At 48.5% G+C, this 25,430-nt stretch overlaps 1 protein-coding gene across 5 annotated transcripts in view; it reads left to right on the top strand.

Moving 5' to 3' along the window:
* DNM3 (dynamin 3) overlaps positions 1-25,430 on the top strand; it is a 952,228-nt gene that overhangs the window by 53,337 nt on the left and 873,461 nt on the right. For all 5 annotated transcript variants that reach the window (XM_063939984.1, XM_063939983.1, XM_063939985.1 and 2 more), the window contains exon 3: positions 14,062-14,211. In XM_063939984.1, coding sequence (XP_063796054.1) covers positions 14,062-14,211 — 150 coding nt within the window. The remainder of the gene's footprint in view (positions 1-14,061; positions 14,212-25,430) is intronic.

Raw genomic sequence — 25,430 nt, 5'->3', positions numbered from 1 at the left:
ACTGCTGACACACACTCCAGCCCAGGGCCGGCTCCAGGCCTACTAGCACCCTGAGCGAGAAAATGTAAAAGCGCCCCCCAACCCCGCGCTTCGGGGAAAGTGGGTGTGGCCTCGTAACTTCATATTATTAAACTATAAATAAATATATTTTTTCACACCCCCTCTATGCACACAATTAGCAGCCTTATGCAGAACAGCCACAGTAGTGTTCCTTACACACAATGTCTCCTGTGCAGTGCCAGCTACACATGACATGCCCCGCAGCAGTGCCAGCTACACATGACATGCCCCGCAGCAGTGCCAGCTACACATGACATGCCCCGCAGCAGTGCCAGCTACACATGACATGCCCCGCAGCAGTGCCAGCTACACATGACATGCCCCGCAGCAGTGCCAACTACACACAATAGACCCCCAGCAGTGCCAGCTACACATGATAGTGTTCACGTTTTAGGGCAGGGTGCTGATCACAAGGAGGGCACATTTTTAAGTAAGGAGGGCAAAATGATGTACATACTGTAATGCTTGGTGCTCCTCCACCCATATGCTGAAGCAGGGACAGTGCGCGCCTTCGGCGCGCAGCAAAAATTTAGGGGCGTTGCTTCGTGGGGAAGGTGCATGACCACAGAATAGTGGCAATTCGCATTACACCACATAGTAGTGCAGCTAATACACATTGCACCAGGTAGAACCTCCTATACACTTTGCGCCAGGCAGAGCACGTTAGACACTTTGCGCCAGGCAGAGCACGATAGACACTTTGCGCCAGGCAGCGCACGATAGACACATTGCCTAGCCACAGACGCCTAGTAGATACACTACATGATATGCCCCCCAGCAGTGCCAGCTACACGTGACATGCCCCCCAGCAGTGCCAGCTACACGTGACATACCCCCCAGCAGTGCCAGCTACACGTGACATGCCCCCCAGCAGTGCCAGATACATAAATAGCCACACAGTGCAGATATGCCCCCAGTGCCAGATACATAAATGACCACACAATGCCAGATACATAAGTGCCCCCACAGTGCCAGATGCATCAATGACCCCACAGTGCCAGATACATAAGTGCCAGATACATAAATGCCCCCAGTGCCACAAAACATAAATGCCCCCACAGTGCCAGATAAATAAATGCCCGCCGTGCCACAAAACATAAAAGCCCCCACAGTGCAGATATGCCCCCACAGTGCCAGATACATAAATGCCCCCAGTGCCAGAAACATAAATGCCCCCACTGTGCAGATATGCCCCCACAGTGCCAGAAACATAAATGCCCCCACAGTGCAGCTATGCCCCCACAGTGCCAGAAACATAATGCCCCCACAGTGCAGATATGCCCCCACAGTGCCAGAAACATAATGCCCCCACAGTGCAGGTATGCCCCCACAGTGCCAGAAACATAATGCCCCCACAGTGCAGATATGCCCCCACAGTGCCAGAAACATAATGCCCCCACAGTGCAGATATGCGTATGCCCCCACAGTGCCAGAAACATAATGCCCCCACAGTGCAGATATGCCCCCACAGTGCCAGAAACATAATGCCCCCACAGTGCCAGAAACATAATGCCCCCACAGTGCAGATATGCCCCCACAGTGCCAGAAACATAATGCCCCCACAGTGCAGATATGCCCCCACAGTGCCAGAAACATAATGCCCCCACAGTGCAGATATGCCCCCACAGTGCCAGAAACATAATGCCCCCACAGTGCAGATATGCGTATGCCCCCACAGTGCCAGAAACATAATGCCCCCACAGTGCAGATATGCCCCCACAGTGCCAGAAACATAATGCCCCCACAGTGCAGGTATGCCCCCACAGTGCCAGAAACATAATGCCCCCACAGTGCAGATATGCCCCCACAGTGCCAGAAACATAAACGACCCCACACAGTGCCAGACAGATTTTAACTTACCTGTCACTGACACTGCGGTGCTGGGAGCCGGGAGTACTGCTGTGGGGGTGGGCGGGCCGCGGACGGAGGAACGATACTGTCTGCGCGCTATGCACGCTGCGCGGCGCCGGCGTCCAACGTCAGACGCCGGCGCCGCACAGCGCGCTGCATAGCGCGCACACAAGCGGCCGGGAGTGGGACACACAGATTAAAGGCTGGCTCCAGGCAGGAATATGGCGGCCGCAGCATGCGGCGCCCTATAAGAGTGGCGCCCCGCGCGGCCGCTCTAGTCGAACATGCCTGGAGCCGGCCCTGCTCCAGCCACATGAGGTCTAGCATTGTCTTGCATTAGGAGGAACCCAGGGCCAACCGCACCAGCATATGGTCTCACAAGGGGTCTGAGGATCTCATCTCGGTACCTAATGGCAGTCAGGCTACCTCTGGCGAGCACATGGAGGGCTGTGCGGCCCCTCAAAGAAATGCCACCCCACACCATTACTGACCCACTGCCAAACAGGTCATGCTGGAGGATGTTGCAGGCAGCAGAACGTTCTCCTTGGCGTCTCCAGACTCTGTCACGTGCTCAGTGAGAACCTGCTTTCATCTGTGAAGAGCACAGGGCGCCAGTGGCGAATTTGCCAATCTTGGTGTTCTCTGGCAAATGCCAAACGTCCTGCACGGTGTTGGGCTGTAAGCTCAACCCCCACCTGTGGACGTCGGGCCCTCATACCACCCTCATGGAGACTGTTTCTGATCCTTTGAGTAGACACATGCACATTTGTGGCTTGCTGGAGGTCATTTTGCAGGGCTCTGGCGGTACTCCTCCTGTTCCTCCTTGCACAAAGGCGGAGGTAGCGGTCCTGCTGCTGGGTTGTTTCCCTCCTACGGCCTCCTCGTGGTCTCCTGATGTACTGGCCTGTCTCCTGGTAGCGCCTCCATGTTCTGGACACTACGCTGACAGACACAGCAAACCTTCTTGCCACAGCTCGTATTGATGTGCCATCTTGGATGAGCTGCACTACCTGAGCCACTTGTGTGGGTTGTAGGGAGGTCATACAGGCACGTGGAGGCCACACACACTACTGAGCCTCATTTTGACTTGTTTTAAAGGACATTACATCAAAGTTGGATCAGCCTGTAGTGTGTTTTTCCACTTTAATTTTGAGTGACTCCAAATCCAGACCTCCATGGGTTAATAAATTTGATTTCCATTGATCATTTTTTGTGTGATTTTGTTGTCCGCACATTCAACTATGTAAAGAACAAAGTATTTAATAATAATATTTCATTCATTCAGATCTAGGATGTGTTATTTTAGTGTTCCCTTTATTTTTTTGAGCAGTGTGTGTGTGTGTATGTATGTATGTATGTATGTATGTGTGTATGTATGTGTGTATGTATGTATGTATGTATGTATATATATTATATATATATATACAGAACATAGCATAAAACGGACAAGGTTTACAAACATTTCTGAAGCAGTAGTTATAATTCCAAAACAAGCAGCAGGGCCACTGAGCCCAGAGGTTGGTTTGGTGCTGCTGTTGGCAGTGGGGAGGAGATGATGGTATAAGTTAGGGAAGGAAAAGCACGTGAGGGAAAAGGGCCATGCTCGTGAGAGCTTACTTTCTACATTCATCTGTCCAAGACCTATTGGTTATTGTGGAAAAGCAGGGTTGTCAAGTAAATTTACTCCGATTTACTGTTTCAGGCGAGATTATCATTGTTGGGATACAGATAACAAAGGATATAAAAAGGCAGAAAATGTGGAATGAAATCTTATTGTTAATTTGTTATACTGTTAATTTTTTTTCTCACAGTCTGATCCCGCAGCCGTGTGTCAGACTTACATTCCTATGTTTTTGCATTCAGTGCTTTATTCGTTATTCAGGAGTGTTTTGCTTTAAGTCTGCAATTTATACTACGTTTGTGCTTTTACAGTATGTCAGTAAGCTTTACTGCTTTTAAAAAATATGATCAGATCATTTTTTACTAAGTGGTGTATGTGGCAAAAATATGTAAATGCTCTCTCGCTAAATTAACAAACCCTCACACCTAATGGCCTCTGTCATTATTGATAACAGACTGTGTTGTGTGTGTACAAAAGCAGTTTATGAAATTTGATGAGAATAAGAAGCACTCAGTGTATGTCAACACATGTCAAAGCCGATGTGAAATCTTCTTTGGAGTTTGAGATTTCTTCAGAACTTTAATTTACAATACTAAATAAAGCTCAACATTTGTGAGTTATGGTGCCCATACACTTGAGAGATAATCTGTGCTAACCTTCGATTTCAACCGCATCTGTGAGAGAAATCGAAGGATTGTATGCATATTTTAGGTACCTTTCGAAGCGATGCGCGGGCACGCCGGTCGAATCTTACGTCTCAAGATAGTATGTGCTGCACTTATTATTTATCGAATCGCAGTGCGATCGCATGTGTTTTTAAAAACACATGCTATATATCGCACTGCGATGTGCGATGGGCACCCGCCGGGAGTGGATGGAGGCCGCTCCCACTCCGTGGAGACGTGCCCATCACGTGATTACCATGCGATCTCTCACATGATCGCATGGTAATCACTGTGGCAGTTCAGGTGCGATTTTATCGCACCCGAACTGCCGGTGCGATGCCCCGCGATGTCGTGTCGCGGGGCATCGCACAAGTGTATGGGCACCATTAGTACAATTGCAATTGAAAAGCTTGAATAAACATTATTAGTGTTTTTTTATTATTTTCACAAGCAACATTGTTGTCTGTTTTTAAATAAAGAATCATGTTGTAGAAATATCAGAAAATGGAGATTGTCTATTTAATCTGTTTAATGAAATCTGTCTGGAGGAAATGTTGTCATACATTGTCTATGTTATCTGAAGCAGCGCTGCCACTTTCTGGCCTTAGGGGCTCCCACAGGCTGCAGAAGACATCCCTGAGTCTTTTTTCTGTCATTCAGCTGGGTTGCTGGCATAGCTCTAGGATCATCTCTCATATTGATGGTGCATATGTGTCGCCATCTTGATTAGTGTCAGCTGACTCCATGATCACCAACCAGAAGCTGCTCTAGGATCAGCTGACCCAAGGGGCCTATCAGTGACTATTTAAGGCTGTTTGGTGAGCAGACCATTGCCAGAACAACTTCACTGCTGTGATCTGCCACTGTCTCCTAGTCACTATTGGCTAATACTAGTCTCGATTCTACTCACTTCAGTCTATAAGTACCAGTATTCTTTCTACTCTGCGCTTCAATCTGCAAGTACCAGTATTCATTTTATGCAGTGCACTTCATTCTGCAATTACTAATGTCTACACTGTGCAGTGCACTTCAGTCTACAAGTACCAGTATCCATTATTTACTGTGCACCTCAATCAGCAAGTACCAGTTCCCATTCTGTGCTGTGGACTCATCTAGTAAGCACAGTGTGATGAATTCCTCAATACTCTATTACAATAGTGAGTGGAGTACTCTGTCTAGCACAGAGCTCCGTAGTTTGACATTTCTCTTTCAACCATTATGATACTATTTACTGCAAACCCTGTGGTACTCAGTCACCACCCACATGAGGAGGAGCCTCATAAGGCCTCCGAGCTTCCTACACTCTACTAATACAAAGCTGCCCCTCTGGTACCTGATCTCAGTTCACAAAATCTGACAGACATATTGCCTTGCATCATGTCTTATCTCCTGCTTGTAACCTGAAATGGACACTTTCTTTTTAAGCCTAACTCTGTCTGCAGGATGCAGCCAGAATTTCAGGTCCATTTTGCTTGCTCCAGTATTTTCATATGCTTACTTTTATTACAGTGTACCAGATCTTGCCTGTCTGCTCATCTTGCCAGTGAGCCCAACCTGTTTGCCTGTTTCCTTGACTGCAGATGTGTCCTCATCTTGCCTCAATACGCCATGCAGCAGGAGATACCTGGCGTGAGTGAGCTGACAGCTCCCGTGCAACTTCGTTAGCATCGAGCATCTCTTTTTGCCAAAAATTGCAGCTTATTCATATTGGTATGCCAATAAGATGTACAGGCAGACTCTGCTGATTAAAATGATATGTGGCCATTGGCAAATTTCCCATTAGGCACATGTGGCACGTGCCTAGGGTTGGCACGTCTTAGGGGGCAGCACTTGGGCAGATGTTTCATTACTATCAACCCGAAATTACCAATAACTATGGAATATTTCCCCTGGAGAGTTGGCAAGGTGCCAGGAGTGTCAGCCGAAGCAACCAGCACTTCGTCAGAATGAGTCGAAGTCCTATGACGCAAGGGACGCTTACGCTCATTCTGACGAAGTGCTGGTTGGTTCGGCTGACACCCCCGGCACCTTACCAACTCTCCAGGTGGAGGCAGCTGAGGTAGCTAAGCTATTTAGAAGGTTGAAGCCCACAAAGGCATCAGGGCCAGATGGTGTGTCTCCGTCCATCCTAAAAACATGTGCCGAACAGCTGGCCCCGGTCTTCACAGCCATTGTCAACCAGTCGCTTGAAAACAGTGTGGTTCCAGCTTGTTTCACGCATTCGCTCATTATTTCAGTGCCAAAGAAGTCTTCCTCTTCCGGTAACTTGAATAATTACAGACCAGTAGCGCTAACATTGGTGGTGATGAAGACGCTGGAGCGTCTGGTACTGACTCTACTGAAGCCCACAGCAGGTACCCTCCTAGACCCTCTGCAATTCGCATACAGGGCGAACAGATCGACAGAGGATGCAGTGAATCTGGGTCTGCACTTCATTATGCAGCATTTAGATTCGCCAGGTGTCTACGTGAGGGTACTGTTTGTGGACTTCAGCTCTGCATTCAATACTATTATTCCTGGTGTTCTACAATCTAAACTGTGCAACTCGGGAGTTCCTGAAATGCTATGTTCCTGGGTGGAGAATTTTTTAATGGATAGAGAGCAGCAAGTTAAGATGGGGAATTCATCTCTGGTGTTTGGACGACAAGCACGTGTGCACCTCAGGGATGTGTTCTCTAACCCTTCCTCTTCTCACTGTAAACCAACGACTGCACTTCTATTGACAAATCTGTGCAACTCCTTAAATTTGCAGACGACACCATGCTCATTGGTCTCATTAGGGACGGTGAGGAGTCTGCTTACAGGAGGGAGGTTGTGCGGCTGGCCACCTGGTGCAGAGCAAACAATCTAGAGCTAAATACACAAAAAATGGTTGAGATGATTGTTGATTTTAGGAAGCACCCCCCTACACTCTCCCCACTCACAATTGCAGACAATGTAGTAACTGTGGTGGAATCCTTCAGATTCCTGGGCTCCACGATCTCCAAGAATCTGAGGTGGAACTCTAATATAGATGGCATTTTGGTGAAAGCCCAGCAGAGACTGTACTTCTTACACCCACTTAGGAAGTTTAAACTGCCACAGGAACTTCTGATCCTTTTCTACTCTGCAATTATACAATCTGTTCTCTGCTCATCGATAATAGTGTGGTTTGGCTCTGCCTCGTTCCACGACAGAAATAGGCTACAGCGAATTGTAAGGCCAGCGGAAAAAAATCATAGGGTCAAATCTTTCTGCAATCGAGGAGATTTATCGGGAAAGGGTTAGGAAGTGGGCGGGGAGAATCATTGATAACCACTCCCACCCTGCCCATGACCTGTTCCGGCTGCTGTCGTCTGGCAGACGGTACAGCCCGCGGCTCGCGAGAACTGCTAGACACAGAAAGTTTTTTTCCTCAGGCAACTAACTTGCTAAATTTGGCAATCGCTTAGTCATATTCTCATTCGTTCAGTACTCAACTATCCGTCATGTGTTCTTCCTTCCTTTATGTTTTCTTGTCGTATGTCATCTACTGTCTGGGAGCTGTGGTTATTGGAAACAAATTCCTTGTGTATTATGTATTGATATACTTGGCAAAAAACTGATTCGGATACTGATTCTCATTCTAATCTAATGTACTGTACACAATCTTCAGTTTAGTTTGAATGGGTAGGACATGTGCAGACTGCCCTGTAAGCTGTCCTACTTAGTAAATATGTATACCTACCTAATTAAAAAGAAATGCAATGCCATGGCACATGGCTTGTTTTATTATTAGGTTATATTATTATAATAATAATAATAATAATATTATTATTATTATTATCATCCTTTATTTATATGGCACCACAAGGGATCCACAGTGCCCCATTACAGAGTATATAAACTAATAATCAAAACAGGAAAACAGTGAGTTACAGTTGAAGACAATATATACTAAACTACCAATTGTCAAAATGAGTGCTTATAATCGAACAATGAATATAATAGAACAAGGTGCTTCATCGCGCCCTACGGGCGCTCTTCACACCGTCGTCAGGGGCTACGCCCCCTTAACCCCTCTACGCCGTTCAATATATGTATTATATGCAGTATTACCTGCATTCCTAGTTTTGTGAGTGGTTAAATATTGCACAATGAAAGGGCGTCGGATGGTGAAGGGGCGTAGCCCCTTGCGACGGTGTGAACAGCGCCTGCCGGGCACACTGTACAGAATGCATCGGGTGTGGGGGGGACCGAAGGTGGGGGAGGGGTTCGGGAGGCGCTGCGGGTGGGGATGTGCGGGGGAGTGGGATCCGGAAGCGGTATGGGGGGGGGTGTCGCGGGTAGGGGAGGGGCAGGTACGGGGATCTGGCGGATGGGGGAGGGGGTTCCGGAGGCGCTGCAGGTGGGGAATGGGGGAGTGCGCCGCGGGTGGGGTAGGGGATCCGGAAGCGAATCGCGTGAGGGAGGGGCAGGTGTGGGGGTGCAGCAGATGGGGGAGGGGGTGGGGAGGCGCAGCGGGTGGTGGAGAGGCAGATGCAGTGGGGCCACGCGGGTGGGGTAGGGGGTCAGGAGGTGCTGCGGGTGGGGAAGGGGCGAGTGCACTGCGGGTGGGGTAGGGGGTCCGGAAGCGATGCGCGTGGCTGAAGGGCAGGTGCGGCAGATGGGGGAGGGTGTCCGGTTGCGGTGCGGGTGGTTGAGGGGCAGGTGAAGTGGGTGGGGTAGGGGGTCAGGATGTGCTGCGGGTGAGGGAGGGGCGGTTTCGGGGGTTAACTGCGGATGGGAGAGGGTGACTGTAGAGGCTGTGGGTGGACGGGGGGCGGATGCGCGGGGGGGGGGGGGGGTCGCTGTTGTTGGGAGGGTCTGTGGTTGAGGGAGGGGAGTGAGGGCCGTGGCTGGTGTAGGGGGTCTGGAGGGGCCGCATGTGAGGGAGGTGGGGTGGTTGTGCGGCGGATGGTGTAAGTGTCGAAAGGCGCTGCAGGTGGTGGATGGGCGGGTGCGGGGGTGCCGCGGGTAGGGAAGGGGCAGGTACGGGGATCTGGCGGATGGGGGAGGGGGTTCCGGAGGCGCTGCAGGTGGGGAAGGGGCGAGTGTGCCGCGGGTGGGGTAAGGGGTTTGGAAGCGACGTGCATGGGGGTGGGTTAGGTGTAGGGGTGCGGCAGATGGGGGAGGGGGTCAGGAGGCGCTGCAGGTGGTGGAAGGGCGGGTGTAGTGGGGCAGGGTGTCAGGAGGTGCTGAAGGTGGGGAAGGGGCGAGTGCGCTGCGGGTGGGGTAGGGGGTCCGGAAGCGACGCGTGTGGGGGAGGGGCAGGTGTGGCAGATGGAGGAGGGGGTTCGGAGGCGCTGCGGGTGGTTGAGGGGTGGGTGCAGTGGGGCCGCGGGCGGGGTAGGTGGTCAGGAGTTGCTGTGGGTGGGGGAGGGGCGGTTGCGGGGGATGACTGGGGGTGGGGGAGGGTGTCTGCAGATGTTGTGGGTGGAGGGGGGTCTGCGGTTGGGAGGTTCTGTGGATGAGGGAGGGGCAGGGGAGTGGGGGGCGTGGGTAGTGTAGAGGGCCTGGAAGTGCCGCGTGTGGGGGGAGGGGTGGCGTGTGGTGGAGTGGCAGGTGGGCGGTTGGTGGAAGGGTCCGAAGGCACTGCGGGTGGTGGATGGGTGGGTGCTGCAGGTGGGGTATGGGGTGAGGAGGCGCTGTGGGTGGGGGAGGGGCGGCTGCGGGGGTTGACGGCAGATGGGGGAGGGTGTCTGTAGAGGCTGTGGGGGGGGCTGTGGTTGGAAGGGTCTGGGGTTGAGGGAGGGGCAGAGGAGTGGGGGCCGTGGATGGTGTAGGGGGTCTGGAGGCGCCGCATGTGGGGGAGGGGTGGTCGTGTGGGGGATGGTGGAAAAGTCGGAAGGCGTTGCAGGTGGTGGATGGGCGGTTGCGGGGGTGGGGTAGGGGGTCAGGAGGCTCTGGGGGTGGTTGTGGGGGATGTCAGCGGATGGGAGAGAGTGTCTGTGGATGGAGGGGTAGTGGATGCGGGGGGGGCTGTGGTAGGGGGTTGGGAGGTGCTGCGGTGGTGGGAGGGGCAGGGGAGTGGGGGCTGCGGGTGGGGTAGGAGTTCTGGAGGCACCGCGTATGGGGGAGGGTCAGGGCAGGTGCGGCGGACGGTGGATGCGCTGCGGGTACTGTACCTGGCAGCAAGGTAGTTGGAGGGTAATCATTAGCAGCTATCAGTGACACTGCTAATCTCTCTGCCCCAAGGATCCCATCTCTCATCATCAGCAGCAGCAGCAGGGCCGCAGGCCACCCGGGCTCAGTGTCAGGGTAACTGTGTGGCGGGCAGCCGGGGAGCACAGCAGTGTGCGGTGTCCCTGCTCCCGCGTGAGCCGCTCTGCCTCCTCACATCTCCCCCCCCCCACACCTCCCCCCCACCAGGCACAGGCACATCTCCCCCCGCACATTCCCCCCCCCCCCCGCTCATTTCTCCCCCGCCAGGCACATCACCCCCTCACCCCCCCCCCCCGCACATCTCCCCCCCCACCCACCACCAGGCACATCTCCCCCCGCACATCTCTCCCCCCCCCCCCCCCCCCCCCCCCCGCCAGGCACATCTTCCTCCGCACATCTCCCCCTGCCAGGCAGCCAGGGAGCACAGCAGTGTGCGGTGTCCCTGCTGCCGCGTGAGCCGCTCTGCCTCCTCACATCTCCCCCCCGCCAGGGGCACATCTCGCCCCGCACATTCCCCCCCGCCAGGCACAACTCCTCCCCCCCGCCAGGCACATATCCCCCCCCGCACATCTTTCCCCGCCAGGGGAGCACAGTAGTGTGCGGTGTCCCCGCTGCCACGTGAGCCGCTCTGCCTGACATCTCCCCCCGCCAGGGGTCCGACATGCAGCGGCCCGCACTGGGCACATCAGGCAGTGATCATGTCCGGAGCGGGGACCCGCTGTACCGTGAGGACCGAACGGAGGGCTGTGTCGGCGGTGCAGGGCACTGTGACAGGCGGTAGGGGGCAGGCGCCGGGGCTCAGGCGGGAAACGGGAGTGAGAGCCGCTCGGCGTCAGACGGAGAGTCGCCTCCCGCCCTCACATCTTCGGCGTGGGACCGGGGGGATGATGGATGCCTCTACACCGGACCTTGGTCGGAAGACTGGGGACATGTGCGCCGAGAAAATGTGTGGCAGAGCTTCTCCTCATTGGCAGCCGTCACTGGTTAGCCCACTTCTGTGACTCCGCCCAGCGTTAGAAATGCAGACACAGAGTCACAGGGCTATTATGTAGGAGATGGCAGGGGTAGCCAGTATTGTTGTGCCTAGGGGTGCACTGACCCCTAAATCTGCCCCTGTATGCGACATGCCTATATTCTGTGTGCATCTGTGGCTGAAAGACACTGTAGTGTAGCATTTCGTATGCAGACACAGCTGCAGTTGGACACAGAATATAGTCATGCTGCATATAATTTTTATCAGCAAAAGCTGCTTGTGTGTCTTATTCGCATTTTGTGAATAAGACGCATTTTAATGAAAACAGTCATACGAAAAGACGCTCGGCGCTACCTAGTCATGCCACGGCATTGTTGTACAATGGAAGTTCAAGCAGAGTCTATACCATTGGTTCTCAAACTGTGTGCTCTGGCACTCTGGGTTTCCTTGGGACACTCGAAGGGGTGCCTTGGATTGGTGGTCCAGGACCAATTTAAATTATTTATGGTCAATGTAATAGGCAAAACCAGTGCTGGTGACTGTCAGTCATAAAATATGTGGACAAACAGAAGCAAATCTTGTCCCTCACAACACAATTGAACCTAAGGGTGTGTACACACGGTAAGATCCTTGCTATGTTCGATTTTTACTTGCGATTTCCCTTGAACTCCCCGGAGCCCAGATAGGACAGATTTTGACTAACTTTTCTTGAGATATGGACTGAGGGGCAGATGTATTAACCTGGAGAAGGCATAAGGAAGTGATAAACCAGTGATATGTGCAAGTTGATAAACACACCAGCCAATCAGATCCTAACTGTTAATTTACATATTGGAGCTGATTGGCTGGTGCGTGTATCACCTTGCACATATCACTGGTTTATCACTTTCTTATGCCTTCTCCAGGTTAATACATCTGCCCCTATGTGTGCTTACGATTTTGGCTTATGTGAGATTTTGGCTTATGTGAGATGTCATTGACATGTGAGATGAACTAGATAGTACACCGATCTAGCAAGGATTGACTTGCCTGCACAGTCTCTTTTCTTGCGATGCCGACCTGGCGGGGCCGCGCATCGGGATCGCAAGGTGACTTTCACCTTGCGATTTGCACTAACTTTTCTTGCGATTTTGCAATATAGTCAAAATCTCAAGACAAAATCTCACCGTGTGTACACACCTTAAGGATGACATATAAACAAAATCTAATTAATTTAATATTTCTCAATAAAATGTTTGGCCTAGGGGATCCGTGAAAAAAATTCTGATACTCTAGGGCGCCATGATTCAAAAAAGTTTGGGAACCACTGGTCTATACAATTTTAGATACCATTTTAATCTTGGGAGGATGCATCCCCCTTCCCACTCACAGAACTCTGCCTTAAAGAACCATATAATAATGTCCAACATGCTGAAATTAACAGAATTGTAGGATCAGGGGTTTTTCAACGGATGGCATGACAGGTTCTGCTAGTCGCTATATCTAACTAAAAGTTATGGTCGCCATTCTGTTTACAAACTTTGGTCCAGTATTTAATGCAACCACAGTTTTTGCTGACTGTATTAAAATTCACAAATAAATGTAATGAATATACAAATATCAGCCATTATAAAAAGAAGTACCCAGTAGTGCTTATTATCAACTGAAAAAATATATAAAATAAGATGCTTAGGGGGCAAATAAATTGTTTATTGCTCGAACAGCTCCTATCTAAAGTGAGGTTGCGAACAGAAATCCACAATAAGTACATTCTCAGGGCTGGTAGCCTAAAACAATTGAATAACTCACGATCACTTTAGAATCGAGCTACTGGAGCGATAATTAATTGAATCACCTCCTTTGTGGCCATTGGGTACATTTTGGGGAAAACTAATAAAACATAAAGGGATCGATGAATATTTGAGCGCAAGTCCATTTCTGGAGCTTACATTGTGCATAGGGGGTAATTCCAAGTTGATCGCAGCAGGATTTTTGATAGCAATTGGGCAAAACCATGTGCACTGCAGGGGGGGGGGGGGGGGGGGGCAGATATAACATGTGCAGAGAGAGTTAGATTTGGGTGGGTTATTTTATTTCTGTGCAGGGTAAATACTGGCTGCTTTATTTTTACACTGCAATTTAGATTGCAGATTGTACACACCACACCCAAACCTAACTCTCTCTGCACATGTTATATCTGCCTCCCCTGCAGTGCACATGGTTTTGCCCAATTGCTATCAAAAATCCTGCTGCGATCAACTTGGAATTACCCCCATACTCCAGAACCAAGCGATGCAGAGTATTATATTTCTCATTCGTATTCCCACTTCTTTCTGAAGGGGCATAACTGGGCATTCTCTCTTATGCTCGGAGGAGGGCATGTCAACGGAACTGTAGTCTATGAAGAGGTGTCCGTACTTGTATATATCCCTGTTTTGTATGAAGGTGTGCATACAGTACATGTAAATATTCCTGCTTCTCTAGGTTTTGGCACCAATGATAGGGCTGGCACAAGTATGCACTGACAATCATGACGGCTATGAAACTAAACGTATGGATAGCGTCAGTCCAGCATCAGAGATGCATTTAACACTAGTTCTGTATACACAATGCAGGAGTAATTATGGCTGTCTTGTGCATCAGCCTCAAGGGCCCCAAATATGATCCTTTATCCTTTATGGAATATTGCATCTACATTGTGTTATCTAGGTAAAACAAATGCTCCAATATGCCATTTCTCTTTTATTTAGAGTATGCTGAGTTCTTGCACTGCAAAGGGAAGAAATTCTCCGATTTTGATGAGGTTCGTCAGGAAATTGAATCAGAAACAGAGAGAACAACTGGCACAAACAAAGGGATTTCATCCATTCCTATCAATCTGAAAATATTTTCACCAAATGGTATGTAAATTTATTTCAAGTAAGTTTGAATTTGTTTTTAGGTTTCTCTATGAATAATGCAAAGAATGAATTACTCTGCATATGAAACTTGTAAGATATATATCAAATGCCCCCCCTTATCTCTTCGACCAGAGTTTCCCAAACTCAACCATTACAGTCCACATTTTAAGGATAAACTGACTTGAGGTACTAATTAAGGGCCTTATTCAGCTTTGTCAGCAAACCAAAAAAGTTAGCAATTGGGCAAAACCATGGTGCACTGCCGGTGGGGCAGATGTAATATGTGCAGAAAGATTTAGATTTGGGGGAGGTGTGTTCAAACTGAAATCTAAATTGCAGTGTATAAATTAAGCAGCCAGTAAATTGCCATGCACAGAAACAATATAACCCACCCAAATCGAAATCTCTCTGCACATGTTACATCTGCCCCACCTGCAATGCAACATGGTTTTGCCCAATTGCTAACTTCTTTGGTTTGCTAACAAACCTGAATAAACCGCTAAGTCGGAGGAAGAGAGATGCAGATGCACACTCTAAGCACTAAGAACACGGATAGTAAAAATAATTTAAATAAACCCTCACAATTAACATGGAGTATAATTGAAGTTCTTAGAACACATTTGAGCAAATATGCGGGCCCATGTACCGCGGCCAGGTGACTTCATCACATGGGTCCCTAACATTCCTAATACTATCACATTATATAAATTTATTCAGGACTTACCTCTAAATAGGGCCTTATCAATGTGTGATCTGAAATGCAGGAACCTAGCTAATTAAAACACCTGAGGGTGAATGGGAGGAGTGCCAGTACCAGAGGAAGGAAGCCTTGCCTTCCAGTGTACAATATACAGGTTGAGTATCCCATATCCAAATATTCCGAAATACGGAATATTCCGAAATACAGACTTTTTTGAGTGAGATAGTGAAACCTTTGTTTTTTGATGGCTCAATGTACACAAACTTTGTTTAATACACAAAAATTATTAAAAATATTGTATTAAATGACCTTCAGGCTGTGTGTATAAGGTGAATATGAAACATAAATGAATTGTGTGAATGTAGACACACTTTGTTTAATGCACAAAGTTATAAAAAATATTGGCTAAAATTACCTTCAGGCTGTGTGTATAAGGTGTATATGATACATAAATGTATTCTGTGCTTAGATTTAGGTCCCATCACCATGATATCTCATTATGGTATGCAATTATTCCAAAATACGGAAAAATCCGATATCCAAAATACCTCTGGTCCCAAGCATTTTGGATAAGGGATACTCAACCTGTATACACAAATGCAGTGGAAAAAGGGGGGGAGCTATACTGCACATCCTATTACTAAAGATATCAAGAGGTGCTATCATGCTGAGGCTTCTAATACTATGCTGGAGGAAGAGAGATGCAGTCCAGGTCCCCCCCTTTTTCCACTTTCTTTAATAATAGGATGTGCAGTCCAGGTCCCCCCCTTTTTCCACTATATTTGTGTGTATATTGTACACTAGAAGGCAAGGCTTCCTTCCTCTGGTATTGGCACTCCTCCCATTCACCCTCAGGTGTTTTAATTAGCTGGGTTCTTGCATGTCAGATCACACATTGATAATTCCCTATTTAGAGGTAAGTCCTGAATAAATTTATAGAATGTGATAGTATTTGGAATGTTAGGGACCCATGGATAAAGTTACCTGGCCGCGGTACATGGGCCTGCATAATTTGTGCAAATATATGCTAAGAACTTCAATTATACTACATGTTAATTGTGAGGGTTTATTTAAATTATTTTCTCTTACGTCCTAGAGGATGCTGGGGACTCCAAAAGGACCATGGGGTATAGACGGGATCCGCAGGAGACATGGGCACTCTAAAAAGATTTTGACTGGGTGTGAACTGGCTCCTCCCTCTATGCCCCTCCTCCAGACCTCAGTTAGACTCTGTGCCCAGGAGTGACTGGACACACACTAGGAGCTCTACTGAGATTCTCTGGAAAGACTTTGTTAGGCTTTTTTATTTTCAGGGAGACCTGCTGGCTACAGGCTCCCTGCTTCATGGGACTGAGGGGAGAGAAGTCAGAGCTACTTCTTCTTAGTTAAGGGCTCTGCTTCTTAGGCTACTGGACACCATTAGCTCCAGAGGGTTCGATCACTTGGTTCGCCTAGCTGCTTGTTCCTGGAGCCGCGCCATCACCCCCCTCACAGAAGCCAGAAGTAAGAAGCCGGGTGAGTATTAGAAGAACAGAAGACTTCAGATGGCAGAAGACTTCAGTAGCGGAGGTACAGCGCAGCAGTCACGCTGCGCTCCATGCTCCCACACACCAACGGCACTTACAGGGTGCAGGGCGCTGGGGGGGAGCACCCTGGGCAGCAAGTTACTGGGAGCTTTTTCACTGGCAAAAGAGGCATATTCGGTGCCCGGGCACTGTGTACGATACCCCCACCAGTACTACAGCGCGCCGGGAAGGGGCGGGGCTTAGCCGCACAGCTCACCAGCGCCATTTTATCTCCTCACAGACCGCTGCAGAGACGCTGGCCCGGACCTCCACTCTCCTTACAAGTATCTGGGGAGCAAAACGGGGGAAGGGGGGGGGGGCACATGCAATATGGTGCTATATATGTGTAAGTTACAGCGCAGCCATCATATATTATTTCTTTAGTAGTATATGGGCGCTGGGGTGTGAGCTGGCATACTCCCTCTGTGTTCTCTCTACAGGCTTCCCTGTGGGTATGTCCCCTATTTGGCCGGTGTGAGTGTGGGTGTGTCGGTACTGCGTGTCGACATGTCTGAGGCTGAGTGTTCCTCCCCGGAGGAAGTTACTGGGGGCACGGAGAAAGATTTGGGAATGACTCTGTCGGCACAGCCGACTGCTGATTGGGTAAATATGTTGAGTACATTGAATGCAAATGTGGCATTATTGTCTAAGAGGCTGGATAAATCTGATTCTCAGACTCAAACATGGAGAAAATCCATGGAGGACGCTTTGTCTCAGGTACAGACCCCCTCAGGGTCACAAAAACGTTCATTTACCCAGATGGCAGATACCGACACAGACTCTGATTCCAGTGTCGACTTCAATGAGGCCAGTTTACATCCGAAAGTGGTTAAGTACATGATTGTGGCTATTAAAGATGTTTTACATATTTCTGAGAAACCTCCGGTTCCGGATACAAGGGTTTGTTTATTTAAAGGGAAAAAGCCTGAGGTAAAGTTTCCCCCCTCTCATGAACTGAACGCTCTTTGTGAAAAGGCTTGGGAGTCGCCTGACAAAAGGTGGCAGATTCCCAAGAGAATTTTATTTTATGGCATATCCTTTCCCCTCTGACGACAGGGAGAAATGGGAGTCGTCGCCCAACGTGGACAAGGTTCTGTCCCGACTGTCCAAGAAGGTGACGCTTCCGTCTCCTGACACGGCTGCCCTCAAGGATCCAGCGGATCGCAAGCAGGAGACGACGTTGAAGGCCATTTTCGTTACTACTGGTGCACTATGCAGGCCTGCTGTGGCGTTGGCGTGGGTGAGTAGTGCTATTGCTAAGTGGGCTGATAATTTAGCTTCTGATATGGATACCCTTGATAAGGACAACCTTCTTTTGACTCTTGGTTATATCAAGGACGTTGCAGATTACCTAAAGGATGCGGCGAGGGATATTGGCCTCTTGGGATCAAGGGCCAATGCCATGGCGGTCTCGGCCAGGAGGGCGTTGTGGATTCATCAATGGAATGCAGATGCCGACTCCAAGAAGGCTATGGAAGCTCTCCCTTTTAAAGGTAGTGTCTTGTTTGGTGACGGCCTTGCTGACCTGGTGTCTACCGCTACTGCGGGTAGGTCATCTTTTCTTCCTTATGTTCCCGCACAACAGAAACAGGCGCCCCATTCTCAGATGCAGTCCTTTCGGCCTAATAAATAGAAAAAAGGAAGGGGTTCGTCCTTCCTCGCTTCAAAGGGTAGAGGAAGGGGAAAAAGGTCGCCTGCTGTGTCTGGCGCCCAGGACCAAAAGTCCTCCCCCGCCTCTGCCAAGTCCACCGCATGACGCTGGGGCTTCCCTACGGGAGTCCGTGCCGATGGGGGGCCGTCTCCGAATCTTCAGTCAGGTCTGGTTTCAATCGGCCCTAGATCCTTGGGTCTTAGACATGGTGTCCCAAGGGTACAAACTGGAGTTTCAGCAGATGCCCCCCCCCCACCACCGCTTTTTCAAATCGGCCTTGCCAGTTTCTCTTCCGGAAAGAGAAGTAGTAAACGCTGCGATACTAAAGCTGTGTCAACAGAGGGTCATTGTCCCGGTTCCCCCGTCCCAACGGGGGGAAGGGTTCTATTCAAGCCTCTTTGTCGTGCCGAAGCCAGACGGCTCGGTCAGACCGATTCTGAACCTACAATCCCTCAATACATATTTGAAAACTTTCAAGTTCAAGATGGAATCTTTTCGAGCTGTGATTTCCAGCTTCGAAGGGGGGGATTTTATGGCGTCAGTCGACATAAAGGATGCCTACTTACTAGAGATGAGCGGGTTCGGTTCCTCGGAATCCGAACCCGCCCGAACTTCAGTTTTTTTTACACGGGTCCGAGCGACTCGGATCTTCCCGCCTTGCTCGGTTAACCCGAGCGCGCCCGAACGTCATCATCACGCTGTCGGATTCTCGCGAGGCTCGGATTCTATCGCGAGACTCGGATTCTATATAAGGAGCCGCGCGTCGCCGCCATTTTCACACGTGCATTGAGATTCATAGGGAGAGGACGTGGCTGGCGTCCTCTCCGTTTATAGAGATTCGAGAAGAGAGTGAGACAGAGAGAGACACAGTAGTAATTTTGGGGAGCATTAGAAGGAGTACTACTACTACTAGTACTTGCTGAAGTGATAGAGATAGTGTGACTGTATTATCTGACTTGTGGGGGAGACACTGACAGTGGGGAGCAGTTAGAGTCTGAGAGCAGGACTCAGGACTCAGGAGTACATATAACGTACAGTGCACACTTTTGCTGCCAGAGTGCCACACTGCCATTGTTTGTGACCACACTGACCACCAGTATAATATATATTGTGATTGTCTGCTTAGGACTCAGGAGTACTACTTGCAAGTTGCTGATAGTGTGACCAGTGACCTGACCACCAGTTTAATAATCACCACCAGTTTATGAGTTTAATATATATATATATATATAATTGTGAAGAGAAAATCAGCGGCACTCTGATCATTTGTCCCTGAAGACGGGGCGTAGTCCCCGAAACGGCGTAGGACCGGATTAAAGACTTTTTTATTATATAACAGTCTGCAGAGTGCCGCTGATTTTCTCTTCACTATAGCGGATCTTGCCTTTGATCCTCAGAGGGCACCGCAGCAAGTAAATATACCCCTACATGTGAGTGCCGAGCCATACTTGCTAACTATATATATAATTGTATATAATATATATATATATAATATTGTATACCACCTAGCACCTACCCGTGTTTTTTTTTCTTTCTTCTTTATACATACTACTATAGTAGCTTACTGTAGCAGTCTGCGGTGCTGCTGAGCTGACAGTGTCCAGCAGGTCCGTCATCAGTCATTACATAATAAATATATATACCTGTCCGGCTGCAGTACTAGTGATATTATATAATTATATATATATATATATATTGATTTCATCTCATTATCATCCAGTCTATATTATCAGCAGACACAGTACGTTAGTCCACGGCTGTAGCTACCTCTGTGTCGGCACTCGGCAGTCCATCCATAATTGTATACCACCTACCCGTGTTTTTTTTTTTTCTTTCTTCTTTATACATACTACTATAGTAGCTTACTGTAGCAGTCTGCGGTGCTGCTGAGCTGACAGTGTCCAGCAGGTCCGTCATCAGTCATTACATAATAAATATATATACCTGTCCGGCTGCAGTACTAGTGATATTATATATACATATATATTGATTTCATCTCATTATCATCCAGTCTATATTATCAGCAGACACAGTACGTTAGTCCACGGCTGTAGCTACCTCTGTGTCGGCACTCGGCAGTCCATCCATAATTGTATACCACCTACCCGTGGTTTTTTTTTTTCTTCTTTATACATACTACTATAGTAGCTTACTGTAGCAGTCTGCGGTGCTGCTGAGCTGACAGTGTCCAGCAGGTCCGTCATCAGTCATTACATAATAAATATATATACCTGTCCGGCTGCAGTACTAGTGATATTATATATACATATATATTGATTTCATCTCATTATCATCCAGTCTATATTATCAGCAGACACAGTACGGTAGTCCACGGCTGTAGCTACCTCTGTGTCGGCACTCGGCAGTCCATCCATAATTGTATACCACCTACCCGTGTTTTTTTTTTTTCTTTCTTCTTTATACATACTACTATAGTAGCTTACTGTAGCAGTCTGCGGTGCTGCTGAGCTGACAGTGTCCAGCAGGTCCGTCATCAGTCATTACATAATAAATATATATACCTGTCCGGCTGCAGTACTAGTGATATTATATATACATATATATTGATTTCATCTCATTATCATCCAGTCTATATTATCAGCAGACACAGTACGTTAGTCCACGGCTGTAGCTACCTCTGTGTCGGCACTCGGCAGTCCATCCATAATTGTATACCACTTACCCGTGGTTTTTTTTTTTTTCTTCTTTATACATACTACTATAGTAGCTTACTGTAGCAGTCTGCGGTGCTGCTGAGCTGACAGTGTCCAGCAGGTCCGTCATCAGTCATTACATAATAAATATATATACCTGTCCGGCTGCAGTACTAGTGATATTATATATACATATATATTGATTTCATCTCATTATCATCCAGTCTATATTATCAGCAGACACAGTACGGTAGTCCACGGCTGTAGCTACCTCTGTGTCGGCACTCGGCAGTCCATCCATAATTGTATACCACCTACCCGTGGTTTTTTTTTTTTCTTTCTTCTTTATACATACTACTATAGTAGCTTACTGTAGCAGTCTGCGGTGCTGCTGAGCTGACAGTGTCCAGCAGGTCCGTCATCAGTCATTACATAATAAATATATATACCTGTCCGGCTGCAGTACTAGTGATATTATATATACATATATATTGATTTCATCTCATTATCATCCAGTCTATATTAGCAGCAGACACAGTACGGTAGTCCACGGCTGTAGCTACCTCTGTGTCGGCACTCGGCAGTCCATCCATAATTGTATACCACCTACCCGTGGTTTTTTTTTTCTTTCTTCTTTATACATACTACTATAGTAGCTTACTGTAGCAGTCTGCGGTGCTGCTGAGCTGACAGTGTCCAGCAGGTCCGTCATCAGTCATTACATAATAAATATATATACCTGTCCGGCTGCAGTACTAGTGATATTATATATACATATATATTGATTTCATCTCATTATCATCCAGTCTATATTATCAGCAGACACAGTACGGTAGTCCACGGCTGTAGCTACCTCTGTGTCGGCACTCGGCAGTCCATCCATAATTGTATACCACCTACCCGTGGTTTTTTTTTTTCTTTCTTCTTTATACATAGTACTATAGTAGCTTACTGTAGCAGTCTGCGGTGCTGCTGAGCTGACAGTGTCCAGCAGGTCCGTCATCAGTCATTACATAATAAATATATATACCTGTCCGGCTGCAGTACTAGTGATATTATATATACATATATATTGATTTCATCTCATTATCATCCAGTCTATATTATCAGCAGACACAGTACGGTAGTCCACGGCTGTAGCTACCTCTGTGTCGGCACTCGGCAGTCCATCCATAATTGTATACCACCTACCCGTGGTTTTTTTTTTTCTTTCTTCTTTATACATACTACTATAGTAGCTTACTGTAGCAGTCTGCGGTGCTGCTGAGCTGACAGTGTCCAGCAGGTCCGTCATCAGTCATTACATAATAAATATATATACCTGTCCGGCTGCAGTACTAGTGATATTATATATACATATATATTGATTTCATCTCATTATCATCCAGTCTATATTAGCAGCAGACACAGTACGGTAGTCCACGGCTGTAGCTACCTCTGTGTCGGCACTCGGCAGTCCATCCATAAGTATACTAGTATCCATCCATCTCCATTGTTTACCTGAGGTGCCTTTTAGTTGTGCCTATTAAAATATGGAGAACAAAAATGTTGAGGTTCCAAAATTAGGGAAAGATCAAGATCCACTTCCACTTCGTGCTGAAGCTGCTGCCACTAGTCATGGCCGAGACGATGAAATGCCAGCAACGTCGTCTGCCAAGGCCGATGCCCAATGTCATAGTACAGAGCATGTAAAATCCAAAACACCAAATATCAGTAAAAAAAGGACTCCAAAACCTAAAATAAAATTGTCGGAGGAGAAGCGTAAACTTGCCAATATGCCATTTACCACACGGAGTGGCAAGGAACGGCTGAGGCCCTGGCCTATGTTCATGGCTAGTGGTTCAGCTTCACATGAGGATGGAAGCACTCAGCCTCTCGCTAGAAAAATGAAAAGACTCAAGATGGCAAAAGCAGTAGCACCGCAAAGAACTGTGCGTTCTTCGAAATCCCAAATCCACAAGGAGAGTCCGACTCCAATTGTGTCGGTTGCGATGCCTGACCTTCCCAACACTGGACGTGAAGAGCATGCGCCTTCCACCATTTGCACGCCCCCTGCAAGTGCTGGAAGGAGCACCCGCAGTCCAGTTCCTGATAGTCAGATTGAAGATGTCAGTGTTGAAGTACACCAGGATGAGGAGGATATGGGTGTTGCTGGCGCTGGGGAGGAAATTGACCAGGAGGATTCTGATGGTGAGGTGGTTTGTTTAAGTCAGGCACCCGGGGAGACACCTGTTGTCCGTGGGAGGAATATGGCCATTGACATGCCTGGTGAAAATACCAAAAAAATCAGCTCTTCGGTGTGGAAGTATTTCAACAGAAATGCGGACAACAGGTGTCAAGCCGTGTGTTGCCTTTGTCAAGCTGTAATAAGTAGGGGTAAGGACGTTAACCACCTCGGAACATCCTCCCTTATACGTCACCTGCAGCGCATTCATAATAAGTCAGTGACAAGTTCAAAAACTTTGGGTGACAGCGGAAGCAGTCCACTGACCAGTAAATCCCTTCCTCTTGTAACCAAGCTCACGCAAACCACCCCACCAACTCCCTCAGTGTCAATTTCCTCCTTACCCAGGAATGCCAATAGTCCTGCAGGCCATGTCACTGGCAATTCTGACGAGTCCTCTCCTGCCTGGGATTCCTCCGATGCATCCTTGAGTGTAATACCTACTGCTGCTGGCGCTGCTGTTGTTGCTGCTGGGAGTCGATCGTCATCCCAGAGGGGAAGTCGTAAGCCCACTTGTACTACTTCCAGTAAGCAATTGACTGTCCAACAGTCCTTTGCGAGGAAGATGAAATATCACAGCAGTCATCCTGCTGCAAAGCGGATAACTGAGGCCTTGACAACTATGTTGGTGTTAGACGTGCGTCCGGTATCCGCCGTTAGTTCACAGGGAACTAGACAATTTCTTGAGGTAGTGTGCCCCCGTTACCAAATACCATCTAGGTTCCACTTCTCTAGGCAGGTGATACCGAGAATGTACACGGACGTCAGAAAAAGACTCACCAGTGTCCTAAAAAATGCAGTTGTACCCAATGTCCACTTAACCACGGACATGTGGACAAGTGGAGCAGGGCAGGGTCAGGACTATATGACTGTGACAGCCCACTGGGTAGATGTATGGACTACCGCCGCAAGAACAGCAGCGGCGGCACCAGTAGCAGCATCTCGCAAACGCCAACTCTTTCCTAGTCAGGCTACGCTTTGTATCACCGCTTTCCAGAATACGCACACAGCTGAAAACCTCTTATGGCAACTGAGGAAGATCATCGCGGAATGGCTTACCCCAATTGGACTCTCCTGTGGATTTGTGGCATCGGACAACGCCAGCAATATTGTGTGTGCATTAAATCTGGGCAAATTCCAGCACGTCCCATGTTTTGCACATACCTTGAATTTGGTGGTGCAGAATTTTTAAAAAAACGACAGGGGTGTGCAAGAGATGCTGTCGGTGGCCAGAAGAATTGCGGGACACTTTCGGCGTACAGGCACCACGTACAGAAGACTGGAGCACCACCAAAAACAACTGAACCTGCCCTGCCATCATCTGAAGCAAGAAGTGGTAACGAGGTGGAATTCAACCCTCTATATGCTTCAGAGGTTGGAGGAGCAGCAAAAGGCCATTCAAGCCTATACAATTCAGCACGATATAGGAGGTGGAATGCACCTGTCTCAAGCGCAGTGGAGAATGATTTCAACATTGTGCAAGGTTCTGATGCCCTTTGAACTTGCCACACGTGAAGTCAGTTCAGACACTGCCAGCCTGAGTCAGGTCATTCCCCTCATCAGGCTTTTGCAGAAGAAGCTGGAGACATTGAAGGAGGAGCTAACACGGAGCGATTCCGCTAGGCATGTGGGACTTGTGGATGGAGCCCTTAATTCGCTTAACAAGGATTCACGGGTGGTCAATCTGTTGAAATCAGAGCACTACATTTTGGCCACCATGCTCGATCCTAGATTTAAAGCCTACCTTGGATCTCTCTTTCCGGCAGACACAAGTCTGCTGGGGTTCAAAGACCTGCTGGTAAGAAAATTGTCAAGTCAAGCGGAACGCGACCTGTCAACATCTCCTCCTTCACATTCTCCCGCAACTGGGGGTGCGAGGAAAAGGCTCAGAATTCCGAGCCCACCCGCTGGCGGTGATGCAGGGCAGTCTGGAGCGACTGCTGATGCTGACATCTGGTCCGGACTGAAGGACCTGACAACGATTACGGACATGTCGTCTACTGTCACTGCATATGATTCTCTCACCATTGAAAGAATGGTGGAGGATTATATGAGTGACCGCATCCAAGTAGGCACGTCACACAGTCCGTACTTATACTGGCAGGAAAAAGAGGCAATTTGGAGGCCCTTGCACAAACTGGCTTTATTCTACCTAAGTTGCCCTCCCACAAGTGTGTACTCCGAAAGAGTGTTTAGTGCCGCCGCTCACCTTGTCAGCAATCGGCGTACGAGGTTACATCCAGAAAATGTGGAGAAGATGATGTTCATTAAAATGAATTATAATCAATTCCTCCGTGGAGACATTGACCAGCAGCAATTGCCTCCACAAAGTACACAGGGAGCTGAGATGGTGGATTCCAGTGGGGACGAATTGATAATCTGTGAGGAGGGGGATGTACACGGTGATATATCGGAGGATGATGAT

This window comes from Pseudophryne corroboree, chromosome 9, assembly GCF_028390025.1.
Source record: "Pseudophryne corroboree isolate aPseCor3 chromosome 9, aPseCor3.hap2, whole genome shotgun sequence".
NCBI classification, from domain to species: domain Eukaryota; kingdom Metazoa; phylum Chordata; class Amphibia; order Anura; family Myobatrachidae; genus Pseudophryne; species Pseudophryne corroboree.
Note: the sequence above shows the minus strand (reverse complement) of the source record. Positions and strands in the feature narration are given on the sequence as shown.